Source organism: Hesperophylax consimilis, chromosome 13 (assembly GCF_061612785.1).
Source record: "Hesperophylax consimilis isolate HC1 chromosome 13, BYU_Hcon_1.0, whole genome shotgun sequence".
Taxonomy (NCBI): Eukaryota; Metazoa; Arthropoda; class Insecta; order Trichoptera; family Limnephilidae; genus Hesperophylax; species Hesperophylax consimilis.
Window position 1 is genome coordinate 31,865,639 of NC_142848.1, and position 23,785 is coordinate 31,889,423.

Sequence of the window (23,785 nt, forward strand, 5' to 3'; positions counted from 1 at the left end):
ATTTTCTATAATATTTACATGCAACAAAGAATCTAACTTTTGCACAACCGAGAGATTTAAGATAATGACCTAAAAATAATTATTTTTAAAGAATGCGCCGAGTCTTGAAATCAAAAAGAAAGGTGTCGCAGTGTCGGTTTGTTTCTTAAACAAATCAAAAGTGGTTTTATTATGAGATTGATGAAATTTTGCACACTTGACCTTCAAAACAGGAGGAAGGTTACTCTCTACATATGATTTTAAAAAACCACCCGACTCCCATTTCCCCCGTAAACAGAATTTTACTAATTTTATGAAATTTTGCTTACTCGATGTTTAAAATAAGAGAAAAAATATTTCTGATTTCAAAAAAACTCTGTGCAAAGCCCTGGCAATGCCGGGGATAAAATAATTATGATAAACATAGAAGAAACACTAATAAAGCAATTTTTCAAAAACTTTACGAAATAATAATCTTGCCGGCTGATTGCACTGAACTCTAACATATCGCTGATCGAATATCAGATTTTAGAACACCAGAACGTCAGAATCTCAGAACATTAGAGTGTATCGTCAGAATGTCAGAATGCCAAAACATTAGAACACCAAGACTCGGCGCTTTATCTACTATAACTAACAGATCTGATAACGACAACACAACGCGTTGAGCATATAATTGGGGAAGTTGGTTTCATTGTTTGGCTGTTTGGTTGGGTGGTTGGGACTATTCACCAGGGTGGCACGGCCCCGGGCTGTTGGCGCAGGAGTTTCTCTGCGGTTGCTGTTCCTTGCAGCCGGCGCAGTTCTCCAGGGTCTGACTCAGCCGGTCCAAGTTCGCGCGCTGGCGCTCAATCTCGTTTTTCAACATCTGGATCTGCTTGATCAGCTCGTTGATGGTCTTCGCCAGGAGGTCTGCCAAAAGAGAGAGAGAGAGATATTCAAATAAAATCATCACAAAATTGTAAAGGTGCACATTCACTGTCAAAAATAACCGATCACAAAATTGGCAAAAGGTACAACTTTAGATACTTATGGAGGCAACTCCAATTAACCTATGGTGCCAAAGTAATGCACTGATGGGAACAAGGCTCATCTACCTGGGAAGACACATTATGGAATCGGGAGTCAACACAATATCTAATGTCAAGATGAACTTTATCGAAAGAACCCGATTACTGTTAAAGCGCTGAGGTTTAACAGTGATGGACGCTAACGCAATGTGTCCATGGCCTGAGTACGAGAGTTATGTAAACCATCTTTGTATCAACAAAATATGGAGACCACAGTCATCTTTGGAATGCTATGCGGATGATCGTCTAAATGAAAATAAAGAGTAATCCTGGCTCTAAAAATATACCAAGGAGGGAAGACAAACAAAAGCTCGTAAGTCATTTCACAGCTGTTGAAAGAACACGACGAATAATACAAAAAATTATTGTAAAAACATAATTCCTCTCACACGACAATTCCCACCAGTGTATGCATTTGGACTATTTAGTGCAGAGGTCCCAAAGTGGTCTATATCAAGGCTGCCCAACCTTTTTAGCAGTTGGGCGAAATTGACGATTTTGAATCACTGGCGGGCCACTGAATACCTGACGGTTCCTATTTCCATGGGGCGGGGGGGTTGTTAGAGAATTTCTATAAAACATAATTCCCCACAAAAAAAAAATCTAAATAAGTGCTCCGCACAAAATATTTGAAATCCATGGGGGGGGGGTTGTTACGGAACTTCGCTGAGAAAAAATTCCGCACACCCGAACATCATATGTGATACCCCACAGCAATTTTTCGAATTCCATGGGGGGGGGGGGTGGCTACAGGATTCCATTTCGACGCAAAAAATATTATGTCGAAAACCGGTGTATTTTTGTTTCAAAAGTAAGTTCCACAGGTTAGATTTTTTCGTCGCTGATTCTCGTTCTGAGTAGCCTAAATAGCGATAAATCGCCGTCGTTGGCAACACTGGTGACCGCGCGCAAGCTGCATTGTTTGTTTTACCGATGTTTGTTTGTTTTTGCGACACTTTTTCAAATTGGCGGATTGGCGGGTTTTTTGAAAATGTTTCACGCGGGCCACTTATAATTCGTTCGCGGGCCACATTGGCCTGGGGTTGGGCAGCCTTGGTCTATATGGATCCCCAGGGGTCGATATCGGCTTGCTGGGGGTCTATGACAGCGAGAAAAAAATTAGGGGGTCCACGAGATTCAAATGGGGGTACATCAACTCAATATTTAAGAGTTCCGTAAATGACACAATACACATAACACAAATAACACAGTTTACGTAATACTAATAATAGACTGAGAAATTACTTAATTGATATTTGTATGTTTATATATCGTAAAGATGTTTATTTATAAATAGAGTCTACGTTCCTTTTCTTGTCAGAATTAATATATTGAACTAAAACATTGCACATTGGAAGCCGCGAATTTTCCTAGTTCCCCAACTTGTTTTTGAAAAACTTCCAGGCTAATAATGACGTTCAACATTTAGATGTACTTCACACAGACTTCAAAACTAAGTTTGAGGACATTTTGACTATGGAAATGGAATGTTGAAGAATCGGATATCATATGACAAGAAGAACTGATCGGAATAAGCGCTAACAAAGAACTTAAGGGGCAGTTCTGTGGGGCCAGCTAAAGAAAAAAATTCCCATTGCTTATCCTGCTCCATTTTCATTTGGTGTAATACCTCACAAGGGCGCTCCTGTCTGCACAATGCAAAACAGAGGAATTATATCGCCACCCGGTTGTAGGGCAGGCAAGGGAAGGTAATCTTTTTACGAAAAAAATAAATGATTATCACATGGGAAGTTAATAGTTTTGGGAAACTTCTATACTTGGCAGGCAAGTGGTCTACGGGGCAAAAAAGTTTGGGAACCCTGGCTTAGTGTATCTCCCAGCAGATCACCGGTGTCAAAGTGATCAATGACGGTACTTACCTATTTCTTTGGAGCTTTTGAGCATCTTCCAATAAAGTGCCCATTCTTCTACATCTATGATCCAAAGACGCCAGTTCATCCATTTAGATTAAGGCTTCTATCAGATTGAGTGCCCATTTTCGCAAACATTTTATTTATTGATCTTTGGGAAATCAATAGTTGAATTTCAAAATTTTTTACAATTTTCCAAAAATACAACCAATCATAGATTTTCTCCTTGTATTAAGAAATTAACAGAATTGATTAAATAAAACAAAAACTATACTTTAATAAGAAGGCAGGATGTACATAAAACAAATTAAATTCAAAACAGTAAAGTTACTTAGTATGACTTGTCAGAAAAATACTCTTAGTGGGTGCATGCACTGTGATTAAACGCAGCGGTTTTGGAATAGCTGACAACGCCAAACCGCGTAAAAACATTCACTGCGGCTGGCATTTTTACGTACAGTACCACCATGAAATAAAATTAACTAAAAACGCCAGCCGCAGTGCATGTTTGTACGCGGTTTGGCGTTTTCAGCCATTCCAAAACCACTGCGTTTAATCACTGTGCGTTCACCCACTTAAATGGACTTTTTATATTAATTTATCCATCTCGCAATTGAAAATATCCACTTTTGATATTATATAGTCCGTTCAAGTAATAATTTTGTTTACAGTTTGTTTTGCATTGAAGCACTTTGAATATGACAGAAGAGCGTGTAGAGCGCGCAGGTACACTAAATAGAATCTTATTTAGGTAGATCACTAGGTAAGTAATATAAATTAAAGTTACCGTCACAGTTTTCCGAGTGTATGATTTCAATATCCCCCCTCCTGAATGGCACCTCATTCTCATCATACGGCTGCTGCGCCTGCATGAGTTCTTCATCTTGCACGTCTCCCTCCTTGTGTTCAATGGAGTTCTTAAGGGCCATTTCCCTCAAGAGGCGCAGCTGTCTCTTGCCCAGCTTCTTGTGAGGGGGCTTCTGCTTCGGGGGCTCACTGTCCACGCAGCCCAGGGCATCCAGAGATGGCCCAGTTAGGACGTGCACGGTCACATGCTTGTCTCGATACTGAAATATGTAGATATTTATTGGAATTAAGTCGGTGCCTTTTGATAATGATTTTTTATTGGAATTGAATTTGGATTGAATTAGTATTGGAATTGAATTAGTATTGCGATTGAATTGGTAATGGAATTAAATTAGTATTGTGATTGAATTAGTTTCGCGATCAAGAGTCTCAACTGCTTCCAAACGTTTGGAGCCAGTGAGACCATGGCATACCCATTTGGGGTATGTTGTGAGATTGAAGATAGTGGAGAGGGGGAGGAAACGGAGAAGAGGAAAATGGGGAGTACCTGGCTATTTCGACCTGATTACTAAACACGGCTAAAGCCATTTCAAACAATGTTTCAATTCTGAATGTCTTGCACCAGGGCGATTCTAAGAGTATATTCCACTCTGGAACATGCCGCAAGTATACCATATACAGGGTGTATCGGCACGTACCCGACAAACTTTAACCAGCTATTCCTTAGCATATTTGGAGTAAAAAAATCTTATGTGCACTTTGCTGTCCGGTAACGTTTTTTTTAATAAAAAAATTATTATTAATATTTTCACCACATTTCACCACTGTTTTATCCTTTGTCAAAGTTTGAAAACCCATCTGGCAATATTTTATTCGAATTCCGTTGAATAATGCACGTGTGTACCTATATTGGCGCACTTTTACAATCACAACGAAATGGCACGGCACCATTCGTCTCATTTTTAACTATTATTATTTAGTGTGTGTGCGAAAGAGCGAAGACGCTTTTCGACATACTTGCTTATAACAGCTGTTGAACACGAAAAGCAATGCCAATGACAGTGTTTTTTTGTTTTTAATTGAGAAAAAAATGCTACCGGACAGCAAAGTGCCCATAACATTTTTTACTCCAAATGTGCTAAGGAATAGCTGGTTAAAGTATGTCGGGTTAGTGCCGATACACCCTGTATATTATTTTTAATTAATAAATTGTGATATAACACAAATTAATGAAATAAAATTTACTAGCCCACGCCGGGATTTGAACTCGCCACCTTCGGCTTGCTAGTCGAGAGCCTTACTCCTCGACCACGGAGGCCGTCATCGGTGTTATCCGATATTGAAGAAATGTCGCACAATTGACCTTCAAAAGAAGAGAAAGGTCAAGGTTTATGTCTGATTTCGAAAAACTCTGTCTAAAGTCCGTGCAACTGGTATGGAATCAAATAAAATAATTTTCAATAAATTAGAAAAGTTTTACTGGTTTTGGAAATGAATTGGTATTGGAATTGATTAGGCTTTTTAGAAGGTGAACTAAGGACGTATCAATGCATCTCAAAGAACCAGCCGCTCCAGCCTCCGCCACAGTCCCGGAGAAATGGGGCACACATAGCTTAAATGTGCGAAGCAGCCAACAAGTTACAAAAATAAAGGTTAAAGAAAATTTTATCCTCACAAATGTGCCCGAAAGCGTCATATTAGAATTGAATTGGTATCGGAATTGAACTGGTATTATAATTGAATTAGTATTATAATTGAATTGGTATTGGAATTGAATTGGTATTATAATTGAAATGGTATTGGAATTGAGTTGGTATTAGAATTAAATTGGTATCGTAATGTTCATCAGGGTTATTGTACTCTATGTCAAAGAATATATCAAAGAAGAGCGGACGTTGATAGCTAAATATAATTAAATAGAGGCGGAGGATTTTGGATTTGAGGGTCCTTTAAATCTAAGGACGTACAATTTCACAGAATTTAAACAATTCATCAAATTTCAACATTCATTTTTAATCTATGGAAGTCCTATTCAAGTTCTTATATCATTATGGACTAGTTACTTCCGAGAACTTTGTCATTTTTCTTTATTATTGTTTTATAAGTGGATCCACGAGGTATTGGTGAATCCCTCAAATTACGAAGCCAGTGTTGTCTCTAAGTAAACTTCACCGTTTAAAATGATCTAATCACCAAAGAGATAGAATAAAACTAATCACTCTGTTTATTTAAGATGCTTGCGGTAACAATACATAAAACAGCAATAACGAAGAGTACCAACAACATTCGCCGCCATTCGCAAACTGTAGTTTCTCGATGGCACTGACTTGATCACGTGATAATTCAAAATCCCTAGCGCGCAAGGCCTATACTGTGGTTGGACTGGGGTGAATCAGTGGTGACGTTTAGAAAACTGTGTGATCATTCGAGAGGCTCACCATTGTCGTTTCCCTTCCGGTCATCGATGTTTCGTTTTCATTCAATAATGTTATAGAAGTGAATATGAAAGGAAGATTATGATCGTAGTTATTAGGTAGATGGCCGAATACGACGCCTCAGCATTAGAAGTGAGTCGTTCGCGAACGAGTCGACTCAGTGAACCGGATCTTTACACCGATCCGTAAGATCCGGTTCCCAAATCAGCCGCTCACTCGTTCGCGGATCGGTAGTGACTCACCCGTTCGGGAACGGTGAGCCGGTGACCCGGTGACCCGCTTCACTCGTTCGCGAACGAAGAGCCGGTGAGCCGGTGAGCCGGTGACCCGGTGACCCGGTGACCCGCTTCACTCGTTCGAGAACGGTGAGCCGGTGAGCAGGTGACCCGCCAGACCCGAAGAGCCGACTCACCCGTTCGCGAACGAAGATCCGCATACATCGTTCAACGGATCTCACGGCTCGCGGGTCACTACTGACGTACTGACCAGATTGATCATATATACGACATAATAATACTGGTATTCCCGCTTGCATAACATTTTAGTTGTTGTGGCGGCACTTATTTAGTTTATTATAACAGGAACAAGGAAGAGTTATATTATGTTCATGGTTTATTTTCAGTTAATCATTGATATCGAAATAATCGTAAAAAAGTAATGTTGGCATTGAGTACTTACATGAACGACGTTTAGCTATTATTCTCACACCGAAGTATTTTGTTTCACAACACAATTTTTTGAAGTGAAACTTCTTTAGGCGCGTAATTCGGGGACGGAGTAAAACCGAGTCAGGATCGACACGAAAATGCGGGTACCCCCACCACCGCTCACCGTTCACTGTCCCTCTCTCACCATATGCGCTTGTTGAGGTGGGGGAGCCGCTCACGAACGTTCTCTCCCGACACGGGACAACAATCGATGCAGTTTTTGCACGATTCATTAAGGATTTAAGTGCTCATGTATATATCTCGCACTTTAGTTACCATAACCCAATTATCACGACATTAGGAAATGATATTCATGAAATTGACAATGAAAATGGCACATGATTGGTAAATTGTCATTGTAATTTCTTTGTAATTTTTAATTGTAATATTGTTATTTATGTAATATTGTATACTTGTGAATAAATTGAAAATTTTTGGAACTATACATTAATCGAACGTCATTCATCTATAAGAAAATATTAGAAAAAGCAAATCCATGCTTCGTCGTTGAATTATTTAACCTCTAATTTTCAAACTAACCTAAGAGAGAAAATAGAGATGATGAAATGAAAATAGAGAGAGAGGAATACTAGAAGTTTCACTTCTGTCTTGCGTAGGCTTGACACACCCACTTTTTTTTAATATTATTATTACACTTATTTGGGACAGAATTAATTTAAAATGGATTTAAGTTTATTTTCATTGTTCTATATTTTAATTCCATTCACCAATTGATTTTTTTAAACTTAATTTAAAGAAATTTTTTCAATAGTATTGATATAGATTATAGATTTTAATTTAAAAATAACACATCTGACAATTTTTGTAGCCGCAGAAAAATGATTCCAAATTTCACTCTTTTTTCTTGTGGAAATCATGGTAAATTTAAATTAAAGCTATTATAAAGTTCGTAATTATGTTTTCCGGGTAAAAAAAACTAAAAAGCGATAAGAAACGTGATTCAACGATTACCGTACGATTGAAGTTTGACGTTTTGTACCAAAAACCTAACAAAACAAAAGATTTCTCGATTTCATTTTTTCATTCTAATAAAAGGGTATTCCAATAAAATTGGGAATCCCCTTTGAATGTAATCATAAATATACGATATATTGATCGATTTTTCTGGGCAAAAATTTTGTCTTCGAAATATATAATATTCCCAAAACAAAAATGTCGAAATGTTTCCTCACGATAGCAAGGTCCCATCTGACGAAGCGCAGTCCTGAGAAATGACCTTTAAAACATTTATCTTTTCAGCTCATTCTTCCGGAGGGAGCTTTGTCAGACGCAACCTGCTATGAAAAATCATAAAACCCTAAAAATATTTTAAATGCAACTTTTATAAAAGAAAAATGAAATCTCATGATTTCATGTTTAAATACTTTTATTTTATAAGCAATAATTATTAGCCTAAAACACTCATCCACATTGAAAAATCTCCTGATAAAAGATACATGACGCCAACGGGACTTGAACCCGTGTCCTTTCGATTTCCGGTCGACAGCTCTGACCACTGAGCTATGGCGGCTTATCTCTTATCCGCGAAATAATTCAATATATACTAGTGTTTCAGGCTAATAATTATTGCTTATAAAATAATTGTTACCCTTTGTGTTATGCATAAAAAATCTTGTCTTAAACATTAGTTTACCAAAAAAAATAATAATAAATACTTTTAATTTCACCAAAACATAAAAATAGCACATTGTATAATAAACGATCCAATTTGATTTCGGTCACAATGTACAATTAAAATAAATTTCACTAGCGAATCTTAAACATCTTAGGACACTGTCTTAGAGTGTAGAACACAGGTCGATTTCAATATCTGTACCATTGTATAATATCGACGACTACACGTATGTATTCTTTTATCGCGAAGAACTTTATTTTTATTTTATTTATGGAGGGGAGGAGGGGGGGGTTCAATCGAGCCGGTTCACTGAAGCGGATCTTTCAGGTGAACGGGACCCAGTGAACCGGCTCCCTCAACTGAGCCGCTTCGCCCATCTCTACTCAGCATAAGATGTGTCCTGATTGAATGATGCGGAAATGTCGCCGAGATGGCGCCACTTTAGTTCACAGCTCGCACAGAATAATTCCAGTAGGTTTAAAATTGTTAGAAATCTGTACCTGGCGTATAAGATAGAGTTTTTAGCGCACCACCAATTTTTGTGAGTACAAACCGCCACTGCCTTGGTACTGTAACTAGGTAATAGAATCTAAGTTTTCACTCACCAGTTTGACAGAAGGCACCTCCATGGAAGAGTAGACGCCCCTGGGCGAGGACTTGGCCCTCAGCTGAGAGAGGGAGCTGCAGGCGCGGTACACTGTCAGTGAGGCCTCCTGGTCATCTTCCTCGGCCCCCTGCGCCCACACCAGCCCGAGGGAGCCCCTGGAGGGCGCGGACCAGCGGAGCGCCTCATCGCTGCTTTGGACGGTCACTGGAATCAGTGGAAAATATAACGTAAAGTTAGAGATAACCATAATCTGATCGTCATCATCAACGCGGCGCTATATTTATAATTAGTGCTGTTTGGCCTGTTTTTATTTATTTTGAACTTCACGCCTAGCTGGGTTTTTGTTTAACAAAGAACATCCGAATGAATAAGATGGAAAAATAGTAGATTACGAATAAATAAATTGAAATGAGTCGAAGCAGAGCTAGGCAGTTTGTTTAATTAGATTTTGTTGTTCTGCTTGCCGTTATAAATTATACTAAGCCCTATTTATATTTAGTGATTGATGCGTTAAATATGTCAAAAAAATTCTTATAATCATAACCTAAATTCTGTATATGGCGAACGGGAGTATAAAATTGTGATTCCGTGTTGGAGTTGCAGCAATAATACGGTAGATATTGCCTCAATGTTGGTTTACGAGGTGTATGGATAGAAATAAAGTATAATGGGTTGTCAATTATTGAATTTGTTTTTTTTTTTATAAACAAGTCGCTGGTCAGCCTCACGGTCGCTTCCACTGGGGAAACCACTTGGTCAGAATCCACATTCTGATATCGTCGTTGTAAATTCAATCTTCAATACCGCGGAAGAACCATTTGTCAACATGTTCAGGAGGAACAAACAACCTTACAATTGTCAGATAATGAATTTAAATGCAGTTTTTTGTGATACTGTTTAACTTTAGAGTACGAGTACCTATATATATTTTATTATAGAGTAATGACTCTATATCACTTTTTAAAGGTGTGTTGAATTGTCGTTTTGATGAGATATCGGATCACCGGATTATTTGTACTGTATCAGCTGTTTTAAATCTCTTGCTTGCTTCTTTATTGGGGTTTAACCGTCACCATCCGATATGAATCTAGGTTTAGTCGAGTGCAAGCAGTCTATTTGTCAATTTCAATATTGGAATGCTAATCAATGCGGATTTTGCCGTTCAACTGAAAACACCAAATGAGATTATTATTGGCTATGCGGTATTCAACTTATACGGGCGATAGTATGGCCTTTAAATTTGAACTTTGAACTTAATACAGGGTTTTCCAATAAGAGGTGTTATTTTGATATTCAATCGTAAAAGATCAATGATTTTGTTGCTTGTGTGGCACGTAGCGCCGTTTTGTTGAAAGTAAACGTTGTCCAGATAATACCATCCAATTCCGGCCATAAAAAATCATTAATCATTTCTCGATAGCGCAATCCATTCACCGTAACTGTTGCTCCAGCCTCATTTTCGAAAAAGTAAAATCCAATGACTCCGCCGGACCATAAACCGCACCAAACAGTCACACGTTGAGGATAGATAGGCTTTTCAACAATAACTCTTGGATTTTCCGAGCCCCAGATGCGACAATTTTGCTTGTTGACGAAGCCACCGAGGTGGAAATGGGCCTCATCACTCAAGATGATTTTGTTAAAGCGTGTATCGTTCCATTTTTATTAATGGCGTAGTTTTTAATTTTCAAATGTCAAAAAATGACAGCTACAAAAGTAACATCTACCGAAATAGCGGGCTATTCAAAATAACACCTCTTATTGGAAAACCCTGTACTATTTAGTTCAAAGTTCAAATACTCCGATGGTCGCGACAGGATTGAAATTGATTCATCTCCTCGACCCCTTGGCTTTTTCTAGAATTATACAAAACGCGTACTTTATTAAATTTTGTGACCCTCTGGCTCAAATTTTGTAATATTTTCCTGCTAGAAGTTGAAGATATAGATTTGCCTCGATACGTATAAAAACTTAAATATTTTATAAATGTAATATTCTAAGCTTATTGTATGAATGTATGCTCGGTAAGAATTCATGCCCTTGTAAGGACAGCGAAAACTTCCGCAAAATAATTTTGCAATACGCCTACTCGTAAATAGAAGCAATAAAGGTTGACTAGTCAACAAATAATATGTTTAATTATTATGGACGAATTTAAAATCTTTAACAGGGTCGGAATGGCCAGAATCAGAGGCGGATTTGCCCTTAGGCCTATGTAGGCCCGGGCCTAGGGCGGCCAGATATTAGGGGCGGCCAATCGTGACAAAAAAGTTACAGATGATAACAAGAAATTACTTCCTAAGTACCTAAATATTCTACGTACGAAATAGCGATATGCAAGAGCGTGTTCACACACAGCACACAGCGCGCCCCCACGCCCCGCAGCCGCCCTCGCCACACCTATCATGCTCCGTCGCTCGCCCGCTCGCGTATTTATATATGCGCTAGTGACTGAACCGCGTTAGGTATTGTTATGCATAATAGCGTGTTCACACACAGAACTATAATATGCGTGGGATGGCGTATTTCAGCATATCGCTCGCCATACTTTCCAATTTTGAATGTACGGCGAGCGATATGCCGAAATACGCCATCCCACGCATATTATAGCTCTGTGTGAACACTCTCTTAATCACCTTACAAAAGCTATAATAAATAAATAAATCAGAGATTATAAAATAATACAATAATAAGATGTTATTTATGCCAATTATGAACTTTCCACTGATGATAGTGAATAATAAAGTGTGACATTATAAATGTATTTTCTTTAAAAAATTAAAATATTTATATTTTTAGTTAAAATCTATGAAAAGGGGGGGGGGGGGGGGTGTAGGATCGTAGGAATAGGATTAAGAGGCAAAGGATTTTTATTTCTTTTTAGCATTGTTCTAAAGTAGCCTACGGAGTTCGGATTTGTGAAATCTATGGTCAAAATAGATATAGCATTGCAATTTGCAATAGCTCCGTGTTAAAATAAACGGCTGGCCAAGAAAATGTTTTAAATAATTACAATAAATGTTTTACGAATGGTAGGAAATGTGGTCCATTTTTGGACCGAAATCAATCGCAGAAAAATAAAAGTGGTCCGTTGTCCATTTTTCGACCGAAATCGCTCCAGAGGAACAAACCCGCGTAGGGATTGGAAATACGCACCCGCTCGCGACAGGCGACAGCAGTCAGTGCCGGCAGTGGTCAGTATGCCAGTCATATGCCAGTGTGCGTACAGCAATTGCAGCAAGTTGACGAGCGTTTTTCTAATATCTTAAAGGTATTCGCGACGCGACGTGTATGTACTGCAATATTAACAAAAATCAAAATATTTTACAAGACGTGGACGATACCTCACGTAAAAAGTGTTATTTCGCATAATTAGATATGGATGGAAAGAAAAGGTTAAGTGGGGCTGAGTATCGCAAGCGAGCTAAAGAAAAAGATAATAAACAACAGGATGTAATAAAAAAAAACGCGGAAATTAGATATAAGATTATTATTATAGATTTCGATAAAAGTTGTCAATAAAGTAAATTCATTATGTAGTCTATAGTCTATATCAGGGGTCTCCAAACAACGGCCCGCCAATGTCACCTGCGACAATCGACAATTATACAGTAATTGAACTAGCGAATTTAGCAAGCGTATTTTTTTTACATTAATTCCACACAGGAGGTTTTGAGGAAAATATTTTCCCTCACGAACTATGTCATCTTAGGTGATGCTGTGTGGAGGGTCTTTTTAAGGAAGGGAAGGATAGGAAGTTCTGAAAAGGAAAATGTATGAGGGGTGGGTAGGAATCTGGGGATCAGTGTGTCCAGGAGTGACATACGTATGAATACATCCCTCCAACTGCGGTGCAAGGCAATGGGTCAAGATAGTCCGGCTGGAAAGGTCAAAAGGCCTCCCTCACCCAGTCTCTCTCGATCCGGCCCGCCACGCAGCAGGTGGGCAGACGTATCCGCCGCCAAGACCTGGACAAATCTCACCCCATGAACCATGAATGATAATGGCAGGAAAATTAAAACGGTTTTGACCCTGGAACTTACTGAAAAGTTTGGATACTCCTGGTCAATATGATGGGTACTGAGAAAGGGGCGGCTACATGGTCTGGGGCCTACGGCGGCCAAGACTGCAAATCCGCCTCTGGCCAGAATGATTTCAAATAATTATCTAAATTGTTTTCTTAATCTCTGAAGGCAATATTAGAGTCTCTCAAATAAAAATTTGAAACATAAAAAGATTTGGTCGCATCTAGGAATTGAACCCAGGACCTCATCCTTGCTGGGATTTTGCTCTACCACTGAGCTTATTCGATCTAGATGCGCCGAATCTTTTTCTGATTTTTATGTCAAAATTTTTCGTTTCAGAGTCGCTATCATTGCCTTCAATGATTAAATATTTCAATTTAAGGTTTAATTATTATTTTTTAAATTTTTATGGCTTTCACCTTTCAATGGTGTCTGTTCTAGGCCATCATTTCAAATTTTGGAAACAGGTTTATTGAATAATCAACACCTCCGCCATAGGTATTCTCAAGTGCTTGAGCTTGGGGGCTTGTTCATGGGACGAGGTTGGCGGCGGAAGCCACTGTCCATTAGCCCTACAAATTATATACCTACCCCTCATAAATTTTTGTGAATTTGTATATTGATTTTGTTTGAATTTGCAAATATCAAAATTAAATGGAAGATTGGGGTCGAATTCAGTCTCAAAAGATGAGATGTTGAATGGAGGGGAGGAAAGGTTTTGCTCATTACGAATGCAGTCTCAGAATAAATAGCTTGCCTTACAAGGGCATGAATTCTTACCGAGCATACATTCATACAATAAGCTAGTGTTGAATGGAGGGAAGGCAAGGAGGTTTTGTTCACTATGAATTCAGTCTTAGAATAGATGAGATGTTGAGTGGAGGGGAGGCAAGGAGGTTTTGCTCATTACGAATGCATTCTTAGAGTACCTAGATGAGATGTTGAATGGAGGGGAGGCAAGGTTTTGCTCATTACGAATGCAGTCTTAAAATAGATGAGATGTTGAGTGGAGGGGAGGCAAGGAGGTTTTGCTCCTTACAATCTTACAAATGCATTCTTAGAGTAGATGAGATGTTGAATGGAGGGGAGGCAGGAGGTGTTGCTCATTATGAATTCAGTCTTAGAAGATATGAGATGTTGAATGGAGGGGAGGCAAGAAGGTTTTGCTCATTACGTTATAAGAAAAGTTTAGTTTTAGTACATTTACAGATATCTAGGTTTGGTCGACTTTGTCGAGAACTTGCATCGCCTTATCGTTCGTATTTTGAAATGAGATTCAGCGCTTGTTTGCTTGCAAATCATCACGGTTATAATATATTCCGAAGTAAGTTGATATCTTTCAGTATACATTGAATATGTGTAGATTGCGTAGGCACTTTCAGAAAACAACTTGCAAAAGTGTTTGCCCAAAATTATTTTTACGAGCTGGCAGTGAACAAACTATGGATAGTAGTTGCATGATGTACCTATTTTATAAAAAAATACTAATTTCGGTTGTGTGTCTGTTCTGAATAAGAACTATAGAACTCGGATTTTCAAAAATGGTAATGTTTGTATGAAGAATTCCAACAAGCGATAAGGTACCTACCCATGATATAATATTTTAAATAGAAAATTTTTGTCATTTTCAAAATTGGAAATTGAAAAAAAAAATAGGATTTCGCATCGAATTGCTAAGCTCGCATAAAAACTACGTAAAATCAATCCAATATGATACTAAATATTATATCGTGGCTTTGCATAAAAAAATAAGTGCTCGATTTAACTCTGCTAATATAGGAACAATTTCACGATTTTGCGCCAGTATTAGATAAATTTTGATGTATGCACGTAATGTTTCCCAAAAAATATGGTAAAAAGAAGGACTTCATTATCATTCGATTCATTCGGTTCGCCGTTCTACCGCCAGAGTGCAGTGTCGCAGCCTTCACCATCTTGCTTCAAAATGGTTTATATGGTACCTGTATCTTCCTCCTGCGTCAGTGTGTAATGCCTCATCTCTCCAGGGAACTTCATCTCCAACAGAGGGCCGCGGCCCGCGGATTTGCTCCCTTTCACCAATAGAACGAACTCATCCTGCTTAATGGCTTCCTCCAGTTCGGCTGTGGCCACTGGAATAGGAAAAATACATCAATTAATATTCGGCGATATTTTTTCGGTTGAAAACATAAAAAAGGACGCAAACTGCCTTATTTAACGAACATAAGGCCAGGGCCTCGATTCTCGATGAAGTCATTCCACCCGAACAACGAGTGGTTCGACCCAGTCGTTGTTAGAGTGGAATTAATTTTGACGTTTGGCATATGTAAGTATGTACCTTCGACGAGAGTCAAAAATAAGAACGTAGACCAATGTATGTACTTTCGACGGCGATTGCGAGCGGTCTGGATTGGATAATATATACCCTGAAACGAAGATATCTAATTATCAGTTACCGCGTAATCGATCTCAGCCAATTAACTGAGAGACTCCACGAATTGAGTGTTTTGACTGGCTTTTGATATCCATTTATTGGATAACCAACACCACAACCATAGGTCTCCCCAAGTGCTTGGGCTTGGGGGCAAGGTTCATGGGGCGAGGTTGGCGACGGATGTCTCTATCCATTAACTGCGTGGCGGGCCGGATCCGTAGAGGCCGATTGATGGAGATCCTTCGACCTCTCCAGCTGAAATCTCTCAACGCCATGCGCCGCAGTGGGAGGGATCGATTCATACATCTGTCACCCCTCTTACATTTTCGTTCCCAGATTTTCCTTTCCTTTCTTTGGACTCCTCTACACAGCATCCCCAAAGACAAAATAAAGATTGTCCGAATTTGGAAAAGAACATTTTTTGATCAATTTTACCCAAAGTAAAAGAACATATATCTAATTTCAGACGCACGGACATATTTTTTCTGTTATTGTTATATCTGCCTTTTTTTAAGCAGACTTCGGGTGTTGGGAACTCTTATAGTCAGTAAAAGGTTCTTAATATAATACTGTTTATTTACGTTACAATAACCTTTCTGGCTAGCTACAACTGTGCGTTATCCGAGGGTAGGTAAATCTCTGAGCGCGCAAATGCTTGCCTTGCTTGCAAAGACTTTATGTCTACCGCCATCTACCGATTAACTACTCAACCTAATTACCATACATCACAGTTAATTTATAATATTCAATCCGTCCGGCCCTGTCTATTGAATCAGTAATTCAACAATGCATCCCAACCTGTTGTTCATCAGAGCTGCTTTGTGATGAGATGTGACGCATCTGTAATCTTGTCACCTCTCAGTAGAAGCGCCAGTCCCGTGCTCTGTACCGTTGCGGCCCTACAAGGAGGTTCAGGCCCTACAAGGGCAGTCACCAATAACCTGCCCAGACCGTTATTTAAGGACTGACCGGCCTGATAAATTACTTGGCACGATTTAAAAATAAACCCTGCACAATACCACGACCGTAGAATTTTGGAATTGTTTCCCGATTTAATGCACCTGGCATGGTTAGGGATTTTCAAAGGTTAATTTCATCATATTATTTATTAACTAGCTGACGTGTACCCGGCGGGGGTTATGCTTAAGAGTTATAAATAGCCTACAGAAAAGTCCGTCACGAATTTTCCTATCAAATTGTATATTCTAAAAGATATACAATTCCGTAGTACATAATTTTGATGTATCCAAAGGTTTAGCCAGCTTTAGAAATGTAAGCACATTTTTTTCGACTTGAATACAAAACATCGACTTTTCTCTTCTTTCTATAAACACAATATGCATGTATTATATATGAAAATCTTCCGGAAAAAATTATCTAAATGATAGTGAATATCCAATCAAAATCCGTTGCGTAGTTTAGAAGTACTAAGCGCACAAACAGATATACAGTGACTTTATTTTATATTAGCTGACGTATACCCGGCGTTTATGGGAGTTATCCTTAGGAGATAGACATATACAGTGGAAGATTTTTCTGTAGGACTTTTTAAGATGTACACTTCCGTAGTACATTGTTTTGATGTATCTCATAAGGTTAAGTCAGCGTTGACAATGTAAGCCCCCAAAAATATATTTTTACGACTTGATTACAAAACATCGACTTTTCTCTACTTTCAACAAATATAATATGCATGTATTATATACATAAACCTCCCGGAAGAAATTGTCTAAATGATAGTGAAAACCCTATCAAAATCCGTTACGTAGTTTAGAAAAACTAAGCGCACAAACAGACAGGCGCGGACAGTGACTTTATTTTATACTATGTAGAGACTACCTGAACGTTTCCAGGGCTTAACCCAGAGTTTTTCGAGATCTTAATGTACACAGTGACCTTCCTCTCGTTTTGAAGATGAAGTGTGCAAAATAACATCAGTCTTGTAATCCTTTCGACCACCTACAATTTAATTAGCACTCCACAAACCACCAACACTAAAAGATAGAACAGAAATATCCGAGCAAAAATTCTTATTTAAAATCATCCACAACGCTGTTTACAACGACTGCTTTCTGGAAAACGTTCATGTCCAGTTCGAAATACACGCTATCCACATCCCACACCCAAAAACAAACTACACACAACATTCATTTTTCAGAAGGACGTGCACAAAATACAATAATATCTTTTCAGACACCAATATTTTCCATTTGTCGTTACATCAATTTACTAAATGCATGTTACAAAAAATTAATCGAATTGTGAATTAATCCTCTACCCCTGCTGTGTGTAAGATATTTGAGCCTACGCATACCCAATTTCTACTGATTTATAACAAGATTGTTAACTCTTTAAGTTTTTAAGATCCAAAAACAAAGTTATTTTTGAAGATAATATATATACATTTGTTATGTCAAAACGTTAATTAAATGAAATTCCCCGATAGAAAAAAAATCGCAAAGTAAGTTCCGAAAATTATTAATAACGCGTTTTGTTCTATTATTTAATATGTTACAGGCATAAAAAAATTCACAGTGTATCTTTAAATGCAACTAAAGAATTTGTCGAGAGATTTTTGCTCTATTTCAAACGAGTCGTGTTTAATTAAATATTTTCACCATTTTCGCTTAATTATTTTCGTTTTTTAATATGAGCACGCTCCCTCTAACATTTGTATTTAGATATCTCCCTTTCTAACCATCATTGCAGCTTCGTTAATTTTTAATGCATTTATTTGTCATTTATAAGTTGTAAAATTTCCGCGAGCCGAGTCGCGAATTATGAGAAAGGAACAAAGAAAAGCAAGTGGCGTTTCGCGTCTGAATGGTGGTCTTTTACCAGGAAGATACTGACAGTATCGCCCTGGTAGACTAAGTAGGTAATCTGTACGCAAGTCCGTGAACGACAAACATGATCTAACGAGGAGACATACCTTCGTGTTAAATGAATTAGTTAGATATACTAATATGAATTAATAATGTGATACCCAAATGTAGACAACAGTAATAATACATGCGATCTGTCACAATGTTGATGACATTACAGCGTGTTCTAAGTAGGTAATTGATTTAACAGATGTTTCATACTGCGGTCATCTTCTTCTCATGGAAAGAAATAAAGGAATGTGCATTGAATTAATGAATAATTAGGCTGTTCATTCATACTAATTAACTAGCCTCACGCCATTACTCTGAAATCTTAAGAAGATCATACTAAACGTACCACCTACTGTTAAAAACAACATTATTTTGCCAAAAATCAAGACATCGTAAAAGACAAATATTTCCACGATTTACCCAATTTCGTATAACAAATTTCTCATTAACTCTTTAAGTTTTTAAGTTCCAAAAAAAAGTTATTTTTAAGATAATATCTGTAGATTTGTTATGCCGAAACGTTAACTATAACGCTAACTGTTTTCCCTCGATGGAAAAAAATTGCAAAATTATTAAAAACACGTTTTTTCTGTTATTTAATATGTTACAGGCATAAAAAAATGCGCAGTGTATCATTAAATGCAACTAAAGAATTCGTCGAGAGATTTTTGCTCCATTTAAAAATTTTAAACTAACAAAATTAACATTAGAATATTTCTAAGGAAAGGGTTGTTTCGGAGAATGTGAACAATTCTTCAAATTTCAAAGTTAATTTTCAAGTTCTGTGAAAGTTCTTTTCAAGTTATGTTATTATCTCAATTCTGTCAAGTATCTGGCCTATAATGATACAATAACAGAAATTGAATAGGACATTCTCAGAACTCGTAAATTAACTTTGAAATTTGATGAATTGTTCAAATTCTATGAAACACCCCGTCCTAAAGAGATCAAATTTTTAAACTAAAAACACACGATTATGCATTACTTCGGACTTCAGAGTGCACAGTCTTAGGTGCATCCTTCAAAAATGAGAAGATCGTATCGTAAAAACTATGTCGGTTACGATCTTTTGACGACCATGACTCATATGCATAGGGCAAATTACATTAATGCTCATATGTGGTTTTACTCGTCATAATACAGGGTTTTCCAACAAGAGGTGTTATTTTAAATAGCCCGCTATTTCAGTAGAAGTTACTTTTGAAGCTGTAATTTTTTGACATTTGACAAGTAGAAACTACGTCATTAATAAAAATGGAACGATACAAGCTTCAACAACGCATAGAAATTATTAAAATTCACTTGAGTGAATCAAATGCAAATCATCTTGAGTGATGAGGCCCATTTCCATCTCGGTGGCTTCGTCAACAAGCAAAATTGTCGCATCTGAGGCTCGGAAAACCCAAGAGTTATTGTTGAAAAGCCTCTCTTTCCTCAACGTGTGACTGTTTGGTGCGGTTTATGGTCCGGGTTAGTCATTGGGCCTTACTTTTTCGAAAATGAGGCTGGAGCAACAGTTACGGTGAATGGATTGCGCTATCGAGAGATGATTAATGATTTTTTATGGCCGGAATTGGATATTGATATTGATCTGGACAATGTTTACTTTCAACAAGACGGCGCTACGTGCCACACAAGCAACGAAACCATTGATTTTTTACGATTGAATATCAAAATAACACCTCTAATTGGAAAACCCTGAATAACCCAACCCCATCATAACATATGTTTGGCTTATCTGCAAGCTACAGTCTAATCCTGTCATACTATGCTGTCATTATATTTGACCGGACGGTGTGTCCAGAATTGAATGACTCATCCGCGGTAAGAAGCAGAAGAATTTCAGCATGCAATCATCATGCATTTCGAACTGCATCCGGCTGAAATATCATACAATCTTGCTGTGTGTCATAGACAATCTACACATTATTCCCGTGTTCTCACATTTTATGGATATTGATTTGGTGAAGTTTGGTTGCAGGCATAACGAACACCGTGGTGGGTTCGAATTCCGACGAACGCAAATAAATTTTGTTTAATTGAATTGTACTAGCGCAGACCCGTGAAAAATCAAGGGAAAATCTAATTATTATATAGTAAACAATTCTTTCTTGAAAATGGAAAAGCGCAGACACGTTCACATAGAGAATTTATTATTAAGGCGATGTACTACGTCGTGTAATATTTTAAATTGAGCCGTAATCAATAACAACCCTTACGTAGATGGCGATAAGGTTTAAACTCCCGATTAACACCATCCGCCTGTTTTGATTTATGCAAGAAAAAAACATAAAAAAAACATAGGCCAAAAAGTGCCTTTTATTTTATTTTGTGGATGTTCAGGCATAAATATATTTTTTTTTGATCTTTTTATAAATAACTTAATTTTCCACACTATACTATAAAATTATAACCGAAAATGGGTTCGTAAGTAGGAGATTTTGAACTTTTAAGCAGTTTTCATAGGCCTCATACATTATTTGTTTCTGGGCTTATAGAAAGACTTATCTAGAAAATACTCGATTATTTCAAAGGCCAAGATGTATTCTACTCGCAGTATTTAATTAAAGCATCTGAAACATTTCTAGGCGACCAAATTTTCAAACCAAAAACACATTTTGCATTACTACGTATGGCATCGCCATTATTATAGGTAGGTACTTTAAATACTAAAAAGTAATAAAGGTATATAAAAGAAATCTGGTAAATATTATTTTTAATGTAGGTAACAAACAGAGGGCCTTCGGGGTCGAGGGGCAAGTCTCTTGACCGGCATCAGGAGTTCTCGGGTTCAAATCCCGGGATGCGCAAATATTTTTTTTTGATTAATTTGTAATATTTCACAATTAAATCATTTAAAATTATATAAGGTATATTTGCGGCACGTTCCAGAGTGGGAGATACTTTCAGTATCGCCCTTGCTGTAAGAACTGAAATGAAATTAGTTCTTCCCCACCTTTCCCCCTTCCCCATATCTTTCCCCTCCCAACTACCTTCAGCCTCACAAAATACACTAATTAGGGATGCCATAGTGTCACTGGCACCAGATGGTTGGGAGCAGTTGGGACTCTTGTGCGGTTTTCATATTAAAAAAATTGTTAACAGAATGGTAGAAAGGTAGGTAGGTGCTCTCAAAGCATTGCTTCCAAGTAGAAAACATACTGATATGAAATATTGTTAATTTATTAAAAATCTAGTCTAATTATTCGTTTTCATGTTAAAAATGGGACTGCGGGCATATAACGCAAAAATTGAAAGAGTGCGTAACAAAGTACAAGTACAAAACAAATGTTTTATGCGAAACACGTGTTCGTACAAATACTGATATTGATACTGACACACATTGTAGCATGTACATATTTTCAGGATATATTCTGAATGACTAATATTTTATCACGAAGTTAGCATGTCGTCACATTTTTTCCGTGTGAAATAGCAATGATTGTAACCGTGTTTTGTGATCAGATCGGAATAGCCAGGTTATTATCAAACTTTCTCTTCCTCGATATCCTCCCTCCACTCTCCCAACTTCACAACATATCCCAATTGGGGGTGACATAGCTCCACTGGCTTCCGACTGTTGGAATCAGTTGGCAGTTTGGCGGTATTCAAATAAAAAACATGCAGAGTAGCATTTTAATCGAACATATTTCGTGTAGATTTCAAAATAATAGACGGTCATCCAAAATTAGCATTTTTACAGTCCATTGGGTTAAGTTAATACAGGACGGCTGCACCAGTCCACTGACTGCAGACCGCAGTTAAGTAGAACATTAACGATTGACCAGATTCTGTACAGATTCCATTAAGATTTCAGTTCGTTTCTCGGAAAATACGAAACTGGAAATCGTTAGAAATCTTACCGGCAAATGTTTGTTCCCCTATTGTTTTATTAACCTTTTCAACGCGGTAAGTTTCGATGTAACTTTATCATTTTAGCAAACATGACTTGTGCACGGAGAGAAATCGATGTTTGCCTTCACTATAAATGAACAGGCATTTGTTGTAAGAATATTTTATTGATCTGCCTTGATAATACAAATGACGATACAAAGAATATTTAATCGATCTGCCTTGATAATACAAATGACAATACAAAGAATATTTTATCAATCTGCCTTGATAATACAAAGAATATTTTATCGATCTGCCTTGATAATACAAATTACAATACAAATAATATTTTATCGATCTGCCTTGATAATACAAATGGCAATACAAATAATGTTCGTTGTAATGCAAAAATATTAGGATTTTTGTAAACATGTGTTCCTACATCATGTTAATATATGAATATGTGCTTTACTAAAAGTTTATCAGGAAACCTGTTAATTCATTCATAAGGCTTGCAATCCCGTTTTTAATTGGCATTACCAATAATTTGAAGAGATTCTTAATAAATTAGCAATAGTTATTTTTCTCTGTGTGATGTTTGCAAAAATCCATCTCCAATTAGGTTAAGTTGTGATGCTGAAGGTGGTAGGAAGTTGTAGGCGACAGGAAAGATAAAGGTGGGGAATTATTGGCCATTCAGATCTGGTCACCAAATTCAGCTAAAGTCATTTAAAGCAACGTTGCAATCCTGAATGGCGGTCTACCACCAGGGCGATACTGAGAGTATTTTCCACTCTGGAACGTGACGGAAATACATCTTGTATTATTTTAATAGAGTCAATATGGAAATAAAACTGTTAACATTAAAAATTCTTTATGAATATAATACATCTCTCCTTATATACAAAATAAATAATAAACGCATAAAGAACATATACAGAATTCATTAAAACGTTCCAAGTACACACACACACACACACACACACTTTACGCGGTAACATGATAACATACATTTAAACACCATACATACTCACCATGGCAAGCAATCCATTGGTTACGAGGGGGCAACATATATAATTGCATCCCAGACAAAAGTGTAGGTACATTAAAAAAAAAAAACACTTTTATGTTCAATCAGCAAAACACTGAAATGTGTAATGTAATTTTTAAAAAAATATTTATTTTAGTTATTTCTAGTTAAATAAGTGAAAATATAATTTCATTTTATCTGGAATAAATACTAAAAAAAAAATCAAATACAATTTACAAATGCACACCGGGATTGGAACCCGCGACCTCCAGATTTCGTGTTCTCTTTCACTTGAAATAACCATGCTAATTTCATCTAAGATAAAAACCACCATTTGAACTAATTATTCACAGTTTATTTACAGTTTACAGGAACAACATTATCATGTTCTCACGAGAAACGTAATACTCCATCAAAACTATTTTTCAAAACAAAATTATTATTGAAAGAGCAGACAGCATTCTGCTGATGCTATCTGATTTCACAATAACGTCA

General features: G+C 37.4%; 1 protein-coding gene across 2 annotated transcripts in view; it reads right to left on the bottom strand.

Annotated features, from left to right (window-relative positions):
• Positions 1-23,785, bottom strand: part of Tsp (Thrombospondin) — a 50,891-nt gene that overhangs the window by 12,978 nt on the left and 14,128 nt on the right. For both annotated transcript variants that reach the window (XM_089639012.1, XM_089639013.1), the window contains exons 3-6: positions 15,099-15,248; positions 9,111-9,316; positions 3,708-3,987; positions 712-891 (exon numbers count right to left, since the gene is read on the bottom strand). In XM_089639012.1, coding sequence (XP_089495138.1) covers positions 712-891; positions 3,708-3,987; positions 9,111-9,316; positions 15,099-15,248 — 816 coding nt within the window. The remainder of the gene's footprint in view (positions 1-711; positions 892-3,707; positions 3,988-9,110; positions 9,317-15,098; positions 15,249-23,785) is intronic.